The sequence below is a fragment of the Zalophus californianus genome, chromosome 12, assembly GCF_009762305.2.
Source record: "Zalophus californianus isolate mZalCal1 chromosome 12, mZalCal1.pri.v2, whole genome shotgun sequence".
In the NCBI taxonomy this organism is placed as follows: Eukaryota; Metazoa; Chordata; class Mammalia; order Carnivora; family Otariidae; genus Zalophus; species Zalophus californianus.
Window position 1 is genome coordinate 69,358,205 of NC_045606.1, and position 13,662 is coordinate 69,371,866.

Genomic DNA, 13,662 nt, shown 5'->3' on the forward strand with positions numbered 1-13,662 from the left:
CTGTATGTCAACTTTCAATTTCCAAACCTGTGGGGAGATGCTCAGGGTGGGGTGATCTGAAACCATGTGCATTTAAAAAGTCAACTAACTTAGGATTTTTTTTTTTTTTAAGATTTTATTTATTTATACAGAGAGTACAAGTGGGGCAGGGGGGCGGCAGGCAGAGGGAGAGAGAGAAGCAGACTCCCTGCTCAGCAGGGAGCCCGATGTGGGGCTTGATCCCTGGACCCTGGGATCATGACCTGAGCTGAAGGCAGATGCTTAACCCCCTGAGCCACTCAGGTGCCCTCTAACTTAGGATTTGGAATACATTAAGTGATTTTCTTAGTAGAATGCTATGAGTTGAACTGTGTCTCCCCCTAAAAAGAGAATATTGAAGTCCTAAGACCTAGTACCTCAGAATGTAACCTTATTTGGACACAGGGCCTTTACAGAGGTAAACAAGTTAATATTAGGTCACTGGGGTGGGGCCCCAACCCAATCTAACTATGCCCTTATAACAGAGGGAAACGTGGACACAGAGATGAAGGCAGTGATTGGGCAATGCATCTCTGGGTCACAGAACACCAAAAATTGCCAGCAACCACCAGAAACTAGGAGAGAGAGGCATGGGACAGACTGTCCCTCCCAGCCCTCAGAAGCTATCAGCCGAGCTGCCACCCTGACCTAGGACTTGGAGCCTCCAGAACTGAGACCATCCCAACTCCCGAAGCTTAAGCCTCCCTCCTCTTCCTGGCACTCTGTTGGGCAGAGCTAGCCAACTCCTAATACAGGAAATAGAAGGGAAATCACCCACCTGCGCTTTCTCTTCCTAATTCTAATTAGTTTATGTTAAAAACTATGTCCGTTTTCCAAGAACAAGTTAACTCTCTGAGGGTAAGGACAGGTTCAGTTTTTAAATTCAGAGGAGGTACTCTGTGAAGGAGACAGTCCACCCCACACTACTCTGTTTGTATCCTTGGGTTCTTGATTCCACAGTTCCTCTGACTGCTGAATGGTGACTTGGCTCGCTTGCTGTGAGTTTTCAGATTGAGTTTCTGAGGGTAGCTCATAAACTCAACCCTCCCCCTGCTTTCCCATGTCCCCCTTGGAGCGGCCTTCACCACATGGGATGCACGTGTGCCTCCGCACCCACCCCAGCCCCTCCATGCGCATGCTTCTTACATGTACACCTTCAGGATGAGGTCATCTTTTGTCTCTCCTGTCAGCAGGTCGGCAATGCTAAGAACTGCACAGCCAAAGGGGCGCCGGTACTGGACGCTACAGGCATTCTTTTTCTCTCCTGCTCCCATTCGACCTGTTCAAGTGAAAAGCAAACATGGCCCATGCAGCCATTTGACCGGTGCACCTTAAACAGATACAGAGGCACTATCAAATGTAACTGCGCAATTAAAAGGGCCCAGAAGATGCTGCTTCAGTTCTTGACTCTCCTTTCCAAGCACCTCGCTGTGTGACCTCAGGCTCATCGATGAAACTCTGGGCACCAGCTGTCACCAACAAAACATGGAGACTGGAGCTGATCCCATGTTTGGGAACCCTCCCCCAAGGACTCATGAAGGTAACCCAGGAGGTTCAGGTCAATAAATTCAATAATGGTGCCCATTTCATTTTTCTATTTTTAAAAAATTTCCAAACTTAAAGAACCATTTCAAATATTTCACTTTGAAAGGAAGCAGTGTGAGATCCCCTGAAGGTAAAACAAGTAAGCAAAGATGAACAAATGAGCATGCAGGCCCTTTTCCCGACCCAGGGCTCAGGCTGATTATAATTCAGCCAATGGCTGAAATCTCCTAGGATGGTTTTCACTCTTGACACAGTTTTGTTTCAATTGTTATATATTTTTAAGTATGTTATTGAGATACTGTTTTAATTTATTATTATATTTGCCAATGGATTATTTGAAGACAGAAAGCAGAAAGAATACTGAAGCTGAAATATAAGTTAATGTGAGGAAAAGTAATGAAAAAAATATGCAAATCTGTTTCCAGGTGCTTGGCAACAGATATAGAAGTTGTTTTCCATCTGAGCAAAATTCTCCCATAGCACATCTAGAGGACTCCAGCACTTCCCAAATCCAATGTTAAAGAGGTTAAAAAAAGGGGGGGGGATGGCAATATTCAGTTTGGCTTTCATTCATCAGTAATAAAGTAAAACTAACATGGCAATGCATCATTTTTAGGGAAATGTTTACAAATAGCATGAAAACTTCTTATTTTATCAGTTAGACTCAAAACTAAAAAAACATGCCAGTTGCCTTTTAGATGTGCAAAATTCAAAGAATCATGTTTTCATGACATGATGCTGTAATATGTGGCTAAATTTCAACCCATGTTTTAAAATAAATTACACTGGCAAATCAAACACTTCATCATGTCATACTTGAATTTATCAACCAATTATACTTTTACTCACAAAACTGACAAACAAATTTACAACTCTGACCAATTGTGAAATGGGAGAAAAAAAGCCTAGGTTATCTCTATTTTGAATATTATTACAGATTGGATTAGGATGAAATATATCCTCCAATCCTTACCAACATCACGATTTATGTTTCTTGCTTAATCATTCCCTTGTAAATGCAAGACGACAAAGTGACTAGAAGATCTCTGAGTGGAGTATTTCAAAGTCATTTGACATCAAGCAAGAAGTTTAGTAGTAAAAAACAACCACAAAAACCCTGCAACTCATCACAATTATTTCCACGGACTCCTCTGGCTCTAAATTCCTAGAAGTTTAGGCAGAGCAGGACTAGCACCCTGATTTTTTTGACCCCCTTCAGCTAGAACTGCAGGAAAGGAAAAACTGTAGGTGACTGGGGAGGGCAGCCCCTTACGGGGGATGCAGGAAGTGCTCCCTCGCAACTTGAAGACGGCAGGGAGGTTTCGGTCCCTCTCTGACCGCTGGGCACCATCACTCCTGAGCCTCCACACCGCTCATGTCCTCAGACCCTCATTTCTAGTTTTCTTTCCCGGCTCTGCAGGCACCACACTATGGATACCAAAACTTTGGTCTAAGCCCTGTGCTGAAAAGACTCCTTGATGCCAGTCCTGGTGTTCCGAACTCTACAATTAATAAAAGTTCACAGTTCTGGTCAGATTTCTAGGAAAATTCTCTGAGCAGAAAGGAAGGTAGGCATAGGGAAGTAGAAACAGAGAGGTGGGAAAACCTTTAGCAGGGTGGCCAGGAGGATAGGGAACTATTTATTTCTCTTTTTTTCCCCACCTCTTCTAACCAAAATCCGGGCTCAGATTCTGAGCCAAGGTGCCATCGCTCCCCTTCTCTGCAGCCGGTGACGGTCAGCGTGCCCTTTTCTTACTAAAGCAGGTACCAGGGACATTCTAGAAAAAGTAAGAAGTATCTGTCCCTGATAGACAAGAATCCTCTGCTCCTTAATTTCATTGCAGCAGACGAAGCCTTGCCCTTTCTTAAGAGTTTCTTACCTTCAATCTAATTTCTTCTCAGTCTCAAAATGTCAAACCAGTAAATGGGACCGGACCATCAGGCAGCTTTTGCAGTAATCTCAGTGAAGGATTAATTTGACCAAAGCCCAGGGGGTAAAGGGGGTAACAGGTAATTTCTAATTCAACATTCATTCTGATGGCTTAACGATCATAACAATCTTAGGGGAAAAAAAATGCAACCACTAATGCAACACCACATATTCAAAAGATAGCCATGTGACCGGTAACATTCACGTGGCTTCCTCAGCATTAGGGCCCCCCCAGGCCACAGGCGAGCAGGGCCTGGAGGTCCCTTTCCGCATGTGTTTCTACCATCCAAAACCTGCAGATACCCTTCTAAAAATCTCTGAAAGCAAAAGGAGTTTTTCTCTAGATACTGTAGATTATATTCAAATGCAATGTTTACATGAAGGTATCGAAAACCATATCTGACATGAACAAATGGCGAAATTATGAATTTGAATGAAAAGAACACACAAAGAATTATCTAACAAACTGCACCCCTGCCACCCTGGGAACACAAAAGCTTTCTCTCGTAAATACTCAGCAGCATGCATTCCAACTTTTCCAATATTTTTAAAGATTCTTTTCAATTTTTTCCCATATCTCACTCATAAAAAGAAAATTAAAACGAAAAACAGTTTACTTTTTTTTTATTTCAACTGCCCCTCAAATCAAAAATTGGCATACAGTGAAAATGGGTTTTCAGAACTGATTATTATGAGAAAAAACAGAAAATCTACGTTAGAATGGCAACATGTTTTATAGTCTCTCCCAATGCACAATGCAGTTAACAGATGCATAAGATAAACGACTATAAAAATAAAGATCACGATGCAGGATTACATGGCAATATATGACTATCCTGCAGAAGTATTCCCAAGCAAATAATGGAGCACAGTCAGTGAAGAAGTGGGAATCAGTTACCAGTATCAGCTGGTTAGCTTTAATAGAAAAAATGTGTAGGCTATACCATTCCTCATTGTACCTAGCTCCTCTGCCATAAAATACCTGCTTTTAGAGGCATTTTATGAGTAAAAACAAATGCACTTATTCTGGCTCTGTGGTGCAAGTTTGGTGTAGAACACCCAAAGCGTGCTCTGCAAGGTATTAATAAATGTTACATTATATAAATGTTTCCACGGTCAAATCAAATGTGGAGAAAGCTAGGGCCAACAAAGTTAGAGAGGCATTTTAATATTTTCCCGGAGGACTTCTGAGACCCTTTAATGAGCTGATGATATTATAAAAGTGGAAAAAGTATACAGCAGTCAGGGTTTCAGAACCTTTTACTCGTAGCACTTTTTGCAGTCATGCTCTGTAGCATTCTGCACTTTGGAAAATGCCAATTAGTATTAAAATTTTCATAAACTTGTAGGAAATCCAGAGCCTAGAAGAAGTTTAATTAATGCTGTTAACAGAAATTAGAATTTATAAAGACAAATACCAAATTTTGAATCAAATATGCTTAGGGAGTCCAATAAAACAAAACAAAGCACAACAAACTACCTAATGACTTAAATGGAAAGAAAACAAAGTCTATTTATGATGCATGAGGAGGCTATCTGTGAGTTTGGGGAGACAAGGGAATAATTCCCCAATGCGGTGATTCTTAGACTCCAAACTGGCTTTCCCTTCCTTCTGATCCAGACAGCAAAGAAATCACACCAACACGGCAACCTTTCAGCACCTCTTCCCCCTGCTGTGCACATATCACACTGCCAAGTGTTGGACTTACCAATTCGGATAATGTGCACAGTGATATAGATGTCCCTTCTTAGCTCGCTGCTACCCAAATCCTACCGAAAAAAAAAAAAGGATTATTTTAAAACTCATAATTTATATAGAAGTATGAAAGGTCATAGCACATTATTCCCACAAATAACAGAAGGCAAAGGTAATGTAGACATTCTTAATGGAATTTTGTAGCAGAAGCACATAATTCAAATCCTGTTCTAAAAATACCACCACAGTCAACTTAATACTCTTAGTCTATGGATGTCAAATAATGCTTAAAAAAACAAAACAAAACAGCCCATTCTACAATAGCCAAATTATGGAAACAGCCCAAGTGTCCATCAACTGATGAATGAATAAAGAAGATGTGACACACACACGCGTGCGCACACGCACACACACAACGGATTATTGCTCAGCCATAAGAAGAATGAAATCTTGCCATTTGCAACAACAGGGATGGGGCTAGAAAGTATTATGCTAAGCAAAATAAGTCAGTCCGAGAAAGGCAAATACCACATATTTCACTCATATGTGGAACTTAAGAAACAAAACAAATGAGCAAAGGGAAAAAGAGAGAGGGAGAGACCAAGAAACAGACTCTTAACTACGGAGAACAAACAGGGTTACCAGAGGGGAGGTGGGGGGGGGGATGAGTGATGAGGATTAATGAGGCACCTGTTGTGAAGAGCACCAGGTGTTGTATGGAAGTGTTGAATCACTATATTGTATACCTGAAACTAATATTACACTGTGTTAACTAACTGGAATTTAAATAAAAACATAAAATAAAAATACCACTAGAAGTTTACAGTGTAAGTCTACTGATGTCAAATAATACTTAAAAAAAAATTCTTATTTTAATCTCTCACTCATTCTTTAAACATTTATTAAGTACATTCTAATTGCCATACGTCATGTGGAGTATAACAGTCTCTAACATACACCAAAGGAACAGAGGTGTGTCTAGGATTCTGGGCACTACTGTACTTTGGTGTTTTTGTTTGTTTTGTTTTCTATCGAGCACTTTTACTTTATTTTATTTTATGCTTTTTATTATTATGTTCAATTAGCCAACAGATAGTACATCATTAGTTTTTGATGTGTTCAACGATTCATTAGTTGCGTATAACACCCAGTGCTCATCACAACACGTGCCCTCCTAAATACCCAGGCCCACAGCCCTGCCCTACTGTACTTTGTGTGTTATTTACAAAGTTTAAGCAAAGTCACTATGTTCTCTCACAATAATTTATTTCCCTTAAGAAACATAAAGTACAATTAGAAGAATCCGCCTCCTAGAGGAAACAAGATCCACTTACCACAAAGAGAGAGCAATGTCGTTCTGGCTTATCTGGGGCTTTGGGAAGTCCGTTTCTATTCAGCCTCAAAAAAAATCTTTCACTACAAGAGAAAAGAAGTTTAATATTCTGAAAATTATTTGATATCTAAGGACTTCTCACTCTTCTAGTTACTCTTCATCTTAAGAGGTAAACTCAACATATTAGGTCCTTCATTTGATGTTAAAATTGCTGATGTAATTTAGGAGCATGCCCAAGACAATAAGCATTTGCTTCACTTTTGGCAATACTGGCAAATCAGCAACTGCAAAAGCAGAAAACATAAATATATATGCAAACAAAAAATTAACTTTTAAAAAGAATAGGTTTCCGTATCAGTGACATCATTCTTAGCACTCCAAAGAGTAGAAACAAATGCACTATGGGAAAAAAGAACATGACCTAACATGTTTTGTGTGTTTGTACCTAAGAGTATTGTTTTTCATGTTGTGTCATAGTATTTAACATCATATAAGGACACCATCCTGCGTGCTAACCATCTAGTAGAAGGCTTAATTTTTTGTGCTCTTATAAATCTATCATCCAAAACACCAAGAGAAGGCCCAAGAAATGAAACTTGAATTTGCACTGGTCCACAAAGGAAAAGGAGACCTCAAACTCCCCAAAGAACTTTCATTTATAAATACAGGGTCCCCACATTCAAAACAAACACAAATGCTATTGATGAGCCACTAATTCAATTCAATATATACTTGTGGACATCATTTAGATCCAAGGTAATGTTACCCCATTTCTATTCAAATAAATAAAAAAATAAATAAGTAAAATAGAGGGGTGCCTGGGTGGCTCAGTCGTTGAGCATCCGCCTTCGGCTCAGGTCGTGGTCCCAGGGTCCTGGGATCGAGCCCTGCATCGGGCTCCCTGCTCAGCGGGGGGCCTGCTTCTCCCTCTCCCACTCCCTCTGCTTGTGTTCCCTCTCTCACTGTGTCTCTCTCTGTCAAATAAATAACTAAAATCTAAAAAAAAAAAAAAAAAAAGTAAAATAGAAAGAATATCAGCCCAAGGAAAATTAATGTACCAGCAACCATGAGCTTCTGAATTTCAATATCCTGGTGCCTATGACAGAATCAAATGGCTGCCTGCCTCGGGCAAAGAACACACAGCCAACATCCACAGAATGCAGTACTGGGGTATTAGCACACAGTGTGGCCTTGGTTAGAGTAGCTTCAGCCTGGGGACCAAGCAGGGAAAGAGAGTGTAGGGCATTAGTGAGGCTCAGAACTACCAACTCTATCTCCATGCTTATTCACCACTCGATCCTTGCCTTAAATAATGGCTCTGTCAACCCAAATCTCCCTTCTCTCATACAGGGGAAGAAATGAGAGCCATAACCACATCTCTAAAGAAGCATATGGATAAGAATTTATGACATTTTTACTCTCTTTTGTGATTTAAATCTAGATAGATACATGTAACAGATTCAACTACCTGGCTTACCTTGGTTTTTTTTTTTTTTCTTACATTATACCTATTCCTGCCCTCTTGTATGAGAAAGGGCAACCAATGCACATTTCTGTGGGGTCATTTCCACACCTATTATCTGTGGGTTTTTTGGGTAGTTTTCCAAAGTGGTGACTGATGAGGTCTGAATGAAGAGAATATAAATTGCTGCAAGGATTCTCAAATGAAGCTAAAGTTCCCACATGATATAATTCTGAAGGCGGGGCTGGGAATGACAGATCCAACCGAGGATGCAGAGTTAAATTGATATTACCCAATTGTCACTTACTATAATTCAAGGAGAAGGGCTGTAAGCTTTCTTCACAGTGGAAGAAAATTCACTATTTTTTCAAATTTCAGATATGCTTAAAGGAAATGTATAAAAATTCACCTTCAGATAAATGAATTATACTTAAATAATCATACTAGGTAATACTATTTTTGAAAGAATTCACCATTTGATGGCCACTCTGCTAAGGACTTTACGGGAATTGATCCTCGCTATGCCCTTATAAAGACAGTACTACTATTATGCCCATTTTATAGATGGGAAAACTGAGAAATAGTAAATAGTTTTGCCCAAGATCACAGACCTGGTACATGGCTGAGTATTGATTCTATCCCATGTGTTAATTCAAAACCTTTGCACTTCATATGAATACTATAAGGTAATTTTTTTCTCTGTTTTATAGAAATAAAGAGCAAATATTTCCAGAACGTTGAGATAAGAGAGAAGTCATTCATCTGCTTGGGACACCCACTGAATCAGTCAAGCCTGGTCCTAAGAGTACAGGGTCACTCTCTCCCCACACCCTTCCTGGCCTCATGGGAATGAAAGAAGTGGAAATCTGGTTTAGCAGATTTCACAGCAGTCCCTGGCTTAAAATAGTTCCTTGGTAGTTTGCTCAAGGAAACATACCTAGAGAAATAAATTGGGAAATAAATTATTTTATTAAACAAATGCAGAGCTCCAAAATGATTTAAGAACCTGGCTTTAGTTAATCAAAACTCCTGAGATTTAAGATTGGTATTTGGTTTTGCTTCTTACGCATCAAAAAACGTTTATTGATTATATTTTAGCCCCAAACACAAGCAATGTGACCATTTTCCCATCTTCTGTATCACGGACAGCATGCACTACTTTATATTTTTACATTTTTTTTGAGATGCACTTATGTTTGAGGCTCCTTTTTATCCCTACTGGAATGTTTAAAACAAATTTCACTTTATCTTCCGACAGGCCAGTCTAAAATAATGAATACCAGTAAGATAAATATCCAAAAGTCAACAAAGCACTCTAGATATTAACACCTTACCTTCAATACTGATATAAAATACCCCTCCATATTTGCAAGTTTCATCAATATTCTGGTAAAGCAATGTTTCCTAAAGTATTCTATTTCAGAAAGAGATTCCTTTTGCTCTGTCACTATTTTAATTTCACCAGTCTAGACAGAATCCTGTTATGCAAGTATTATACTATATCATATCCTGTTTCAGAAAGAATATCAATATGTACTAAGCCAATGACATATCCCCTCACTTAAGCATGCCTTAAGGGGGAGATAAAAATAGACTGACGATGGGTACTATGGAAAAATAACTCATGTGCAATTTTTTTAAAAACAAGACTTCTATTAAAAGGAAAAAGAAAACCTTTGTGGCCAATTTAAAAAAAAATCTTTTTTATTCACTTAGTGACAAGTTATTATACAAACTCAAAACAAGTTCTCTTCAGCTTTGGTGACGCAGCAACTATTTAACCAGCAAATGGTTTCAGAGGTAAGCAGAAGACCTATAGCAACACATTTCAGACTCTTCGAATTACAAATAAATATCCCCTCACCCCTAGTGTGGAGAATACCAAAATGTATGCCTTCAAAGCTGGGGGAGAAAAACCAAACAAATCACTGACATTTCACTCTGGTATATCTTCTACAATTCTCTCACAAACTTTTGTGGCCATGCACAAAGGCATTTTCGAGACTCTACTGTAAGGAAAAGGGTGATGTCTATGATTAGAAAACAAAAATAGTTTTTGTGAGCTTTTTAAAAAGTGTCCTATGATAAGATGTGAAGACCTCAATTATGTCGTTTACATTTTTTTCCTAATCATAACGTGTGTGTGTGTTTCTTGCTAATACATTGTGAGTAACTAGAGTACAGGGTGATCATCATTAACCTTTATGTCCCCAGCTGCTAGCCAATGACTTGGTACTGCCTCAGTGTTTAATTAAAGACCGAACAAATACAATCTTTTAGGAAAAAAAAAATACAACACAATCCAGATAACCGGGGAGCTTTATTTGCCTCCCTAAGTTTCCCTCTCGTCCCCATAATGTCCTTTACTTTATGGTGAGAAATGCATGAAATTCTCCAAAGAGACATTTCAATCAATGGTGCCTCCCCACCAGATGTGAGAGTCACCTAATTAACTTCATGGCACCCCCAGATTCTAGATCATGCTTTTAACCTTGTCCCCATGCACATTTTATATCTTTATTATATTAAACATACAGTAATGGAAAAATCTACAGTGACATCATATATTTCCAAATGAGAATACTGTGTCCTTCTTTATCATCAAAGAATGAATAAGCAAATAGAAACAATTCCAGAAACACTGAGAAATGTGAGTTGATATTACCAGCAAAGGGGGAAAAAAAAGTCCTCATCTGACTTTTCCATATACTGCCATGTTCTCCCAGAGGAAATTTCACTGTCAGAGAAATTTAGTGTCCACCTGAATTCTGTGTGTGAGCCATTATTATAAATCATTCTATATTATAAATCAACAAAGACAGATTCTTTCTTTGGAAAGAAAGAATAAAAAACCATAATTATTTATTATCTATGACTTGCCTTCCTCTAACAAGGATTTAAGGAAACCAAGATGATGAAATAAAAGCGTAAATAAGCATCTCCAGGATGGCCCCAGGGGAAAAATAGTACAGGTAAATATTACCCTGTGCTAGGCACCACGATTTACACTTCACATGGATTTTCTCACTTACGTCTCACAACCGCCCTACATGGTAGGAACCACCTCCATCCCTACTTTCCATATGAGAAATCTGGGGCTTGGAGACATTAGGTAAATCGGCCAAACTTACATGATCAGCAAGGGTGGAGCCAGGACATCAATTATTCAGGGCCTGACTCCAGAGTCTCAGCTCTCAACCACAATGCTAAGCTGTATTTAAAAGAACAGATTACCTTGAACTAAGGAGAGCAAGACTAACCATGTCACGTGAATGAAGGGTTTTTATTGTGAATGTTTTCAATAAAATAACAAATAATAATGAAAACACATGTAAGTGAAAATGAATGAATGAATGAATGAATGAAGCAAGCCACAAACGCATCTGTGTTTAGGGAGTTTACATCTGTGCACCTGCTCAGCTGTGCTACTGCATTCCAACATACTCAAAAAGATCTCTGATAATAAAGAGTGTATTTCCATAGCAGAGTTTGATAGAAAAGTTCTTACCAGTGATCAGATAATGTGGAGTGTACAATAGGGATGTGAAGCCCTCTGATGTCTTCTGTTCCCATTCTCAGCAGGACATGATGCTCTGGTATTCTTGCCCCTCTGCCTGTCATAGCCACTGAGAAGCAGTCACCCTTCTGTAGGAAAGGCCTTGCCTTGGGTCTTGGAGGTCTGCAGGCCAGATGTGGGAGGGTGCTCCCAGCCTTCTGGGTCATCCTATCAAGTGGCTCTCCCATAGGGTGTTCCTAGGATAAGCAGTTGGCTTCAAAGAGCAATGCATCTAAAGTTAGGAATGGCCAACGCCAAGGAGACTTTTCTATTTCTCTGTATGGATTCATGTTTACCTCTCTATAGTTCCCATCTTGTAAGAAGCAAAACTGCCCGGTGATTTCAGATTACGTGAAAATTACACAACCTGTACTTCATCCAAAAATATGTGAGTGGGGAATATCTTGGGTTGAAACATGTGATGTGAAAGATTAGTAGCCTAGACTGATCCATCTACAAAATATTACAAAGAATATTTCCAAAACAGTTAAATCACTGAAACAAATGTAGGATCCCCAAGAGTAACAGTAACAGAACAGAGAAAACACTCAGATGCTCATGTTCCGGGAAACTAATCAGAACTGTCTGGTTCTTTTACACTCATACTTTATGAAACCATTTGAACAAAAACTACTACACGTAGTAGTGCCTTTGAAAATGCAGAGTCACTTGTTTCAAAGTTAACTTTGCCGTGTGTAAGGATAACAATTAATATCTACTCTACGATGAGCAGAAGTGAAGGGAGACACACCAGGAGCCAAGGCAGAAACAGTGGGAGTGAGAGGTCGAGGGCAAGAGTGAGAAGACCTAGGGGCACAGCTTAGCTGTGCATGATCATTCCAGAGCCTCTATCCACAAGGGAGGAGAATGCAAACATAGGGTGATTTCATGCTTCTGTTTCACTACTTCTTCATTTTCTCAAATGCTTTCTGACTGATGAACCGTATAAGATATTGCCAACAGTCTGAAGGGGACCATTACCGTGTTCTTTCCTAGAACAAGTGGCAAAGGACAACCCAAAACAGGAAGGCTCAAGCAACTTTCCAAATGTGGACTAACGCCCCCCATAAGCCGGTGCTATCACCATTCAGGCAAGACTCTGGGGACATGGGTGGAGGCTGGGCTGGCCACTGGACCAAGGGCTTCAGTGCTCACTGTGGCACAGAGGAAAGATGACAGGAATGCTCAGTGGGAAACAAAGATACTTGCCCACCTTCTCATCCGGGGGCTCCTAACCCAGGTGTGCATAACATGCTCTTGGGAGCTGTATAAAACCTGGGCCCTAACCTGGACATCCTGACTTACTAGGTCAGGATGGACCTAAAAGCTCCCTGAATGTATAAAAGCCCAGTCATGTTTAAGGACCACTGTTTTGACCCAAATACCCAACAAGTTAGAATTGCTGGCTGTCTTTTACAAGAGTCATATATACCAGAAAACAGGCAATGCATGCCTGGTACCTTCAGGCCAAAGACTTTTTGCTTTTCTTCTCCCAACCATATCACCAGACAAGGGACAGTTTCTCCTTGGCAATAAATGAAACAACTCCTCAAGCAAGACTTCCTAAATGAAGCTATTAATGTGCTTTCTAATTTTAAAAACTGAAGCAACATTAGGGTCATGAGCTTTTTTCTGATTATAGGGAAATGGAAAGAGAGTGACTGTCGCTACCAAGGTTTTTGGAATTCACCTAAAGAGTAGACAGATTGAGTTTTCTGTTTTTAATATTAATATCCATGCCCAGATTTACCCTAAAAATATCTGAGGGTGAGGGACTAAGCAACCAACTAATGTGATGGCTTTGTCAGGACAGCAAAGGATTTTTCAGTTGAATGATACAAGGGGAGATAATTTTTTAAACTATAGTCAACTCTATTGCCAATTCTGAACATCATGCTGATTCTTTCTTACTACTTAAGATGACTGAAAAGGACTTCTTTTCAGAGAATAAAGCTATCTGAATCAAAACTCTTTCTAGAAAAGTGTAACTCAATGAAAAAAGAAATTCCATGCTTTTTAAAGTTATAAATAAGTGATATACATATCACCTGCCATTTTACATTGCCTGTGCTATCCATCACTGACTGATGAATTTTAAAAAATGATCAACATTGACTGATTT

At 39.5% G+C, this 13,662-nt stretch overlaps 1 protein-coding gene across 10 annotated transcripts in view; it reads right to left on the bottom strand.

Moving 5' to 3' along the window:
* Nucleotides 1-13,662, bottom strand: part of DOCK4 (dedicator of cytokinesis 4) — a 428,555-nt gene that overhangs the window by 186,041 nt on the left and 228,852 nt on the right. For all 10 annotated transcript variants that reach the window (XM_027573302.2, XM_027573297.2, XM_027573299.2 and 7 more), the window contains exons 9-11: nucleotides 6,524-6,605; nucleotides 5,203-5,263; nucleotides 1,165-1,297 (exon numbers count right to left, since the gene is read on the bottom strand). In XM_027573302.2, the coding sequence (XP_027429103.1) occupies nucleotides 1,165-1,297; nucleotides 5,203-5,263; nucleotides 6,524-6,605 (276 nt within the window). The remainder of the gene's footprint in view (nucleotides 1-1,164; nucleotides 1,298-5,202; nucleotides 5,264-6,523; nucleotides 6,606-13,662) is intronic.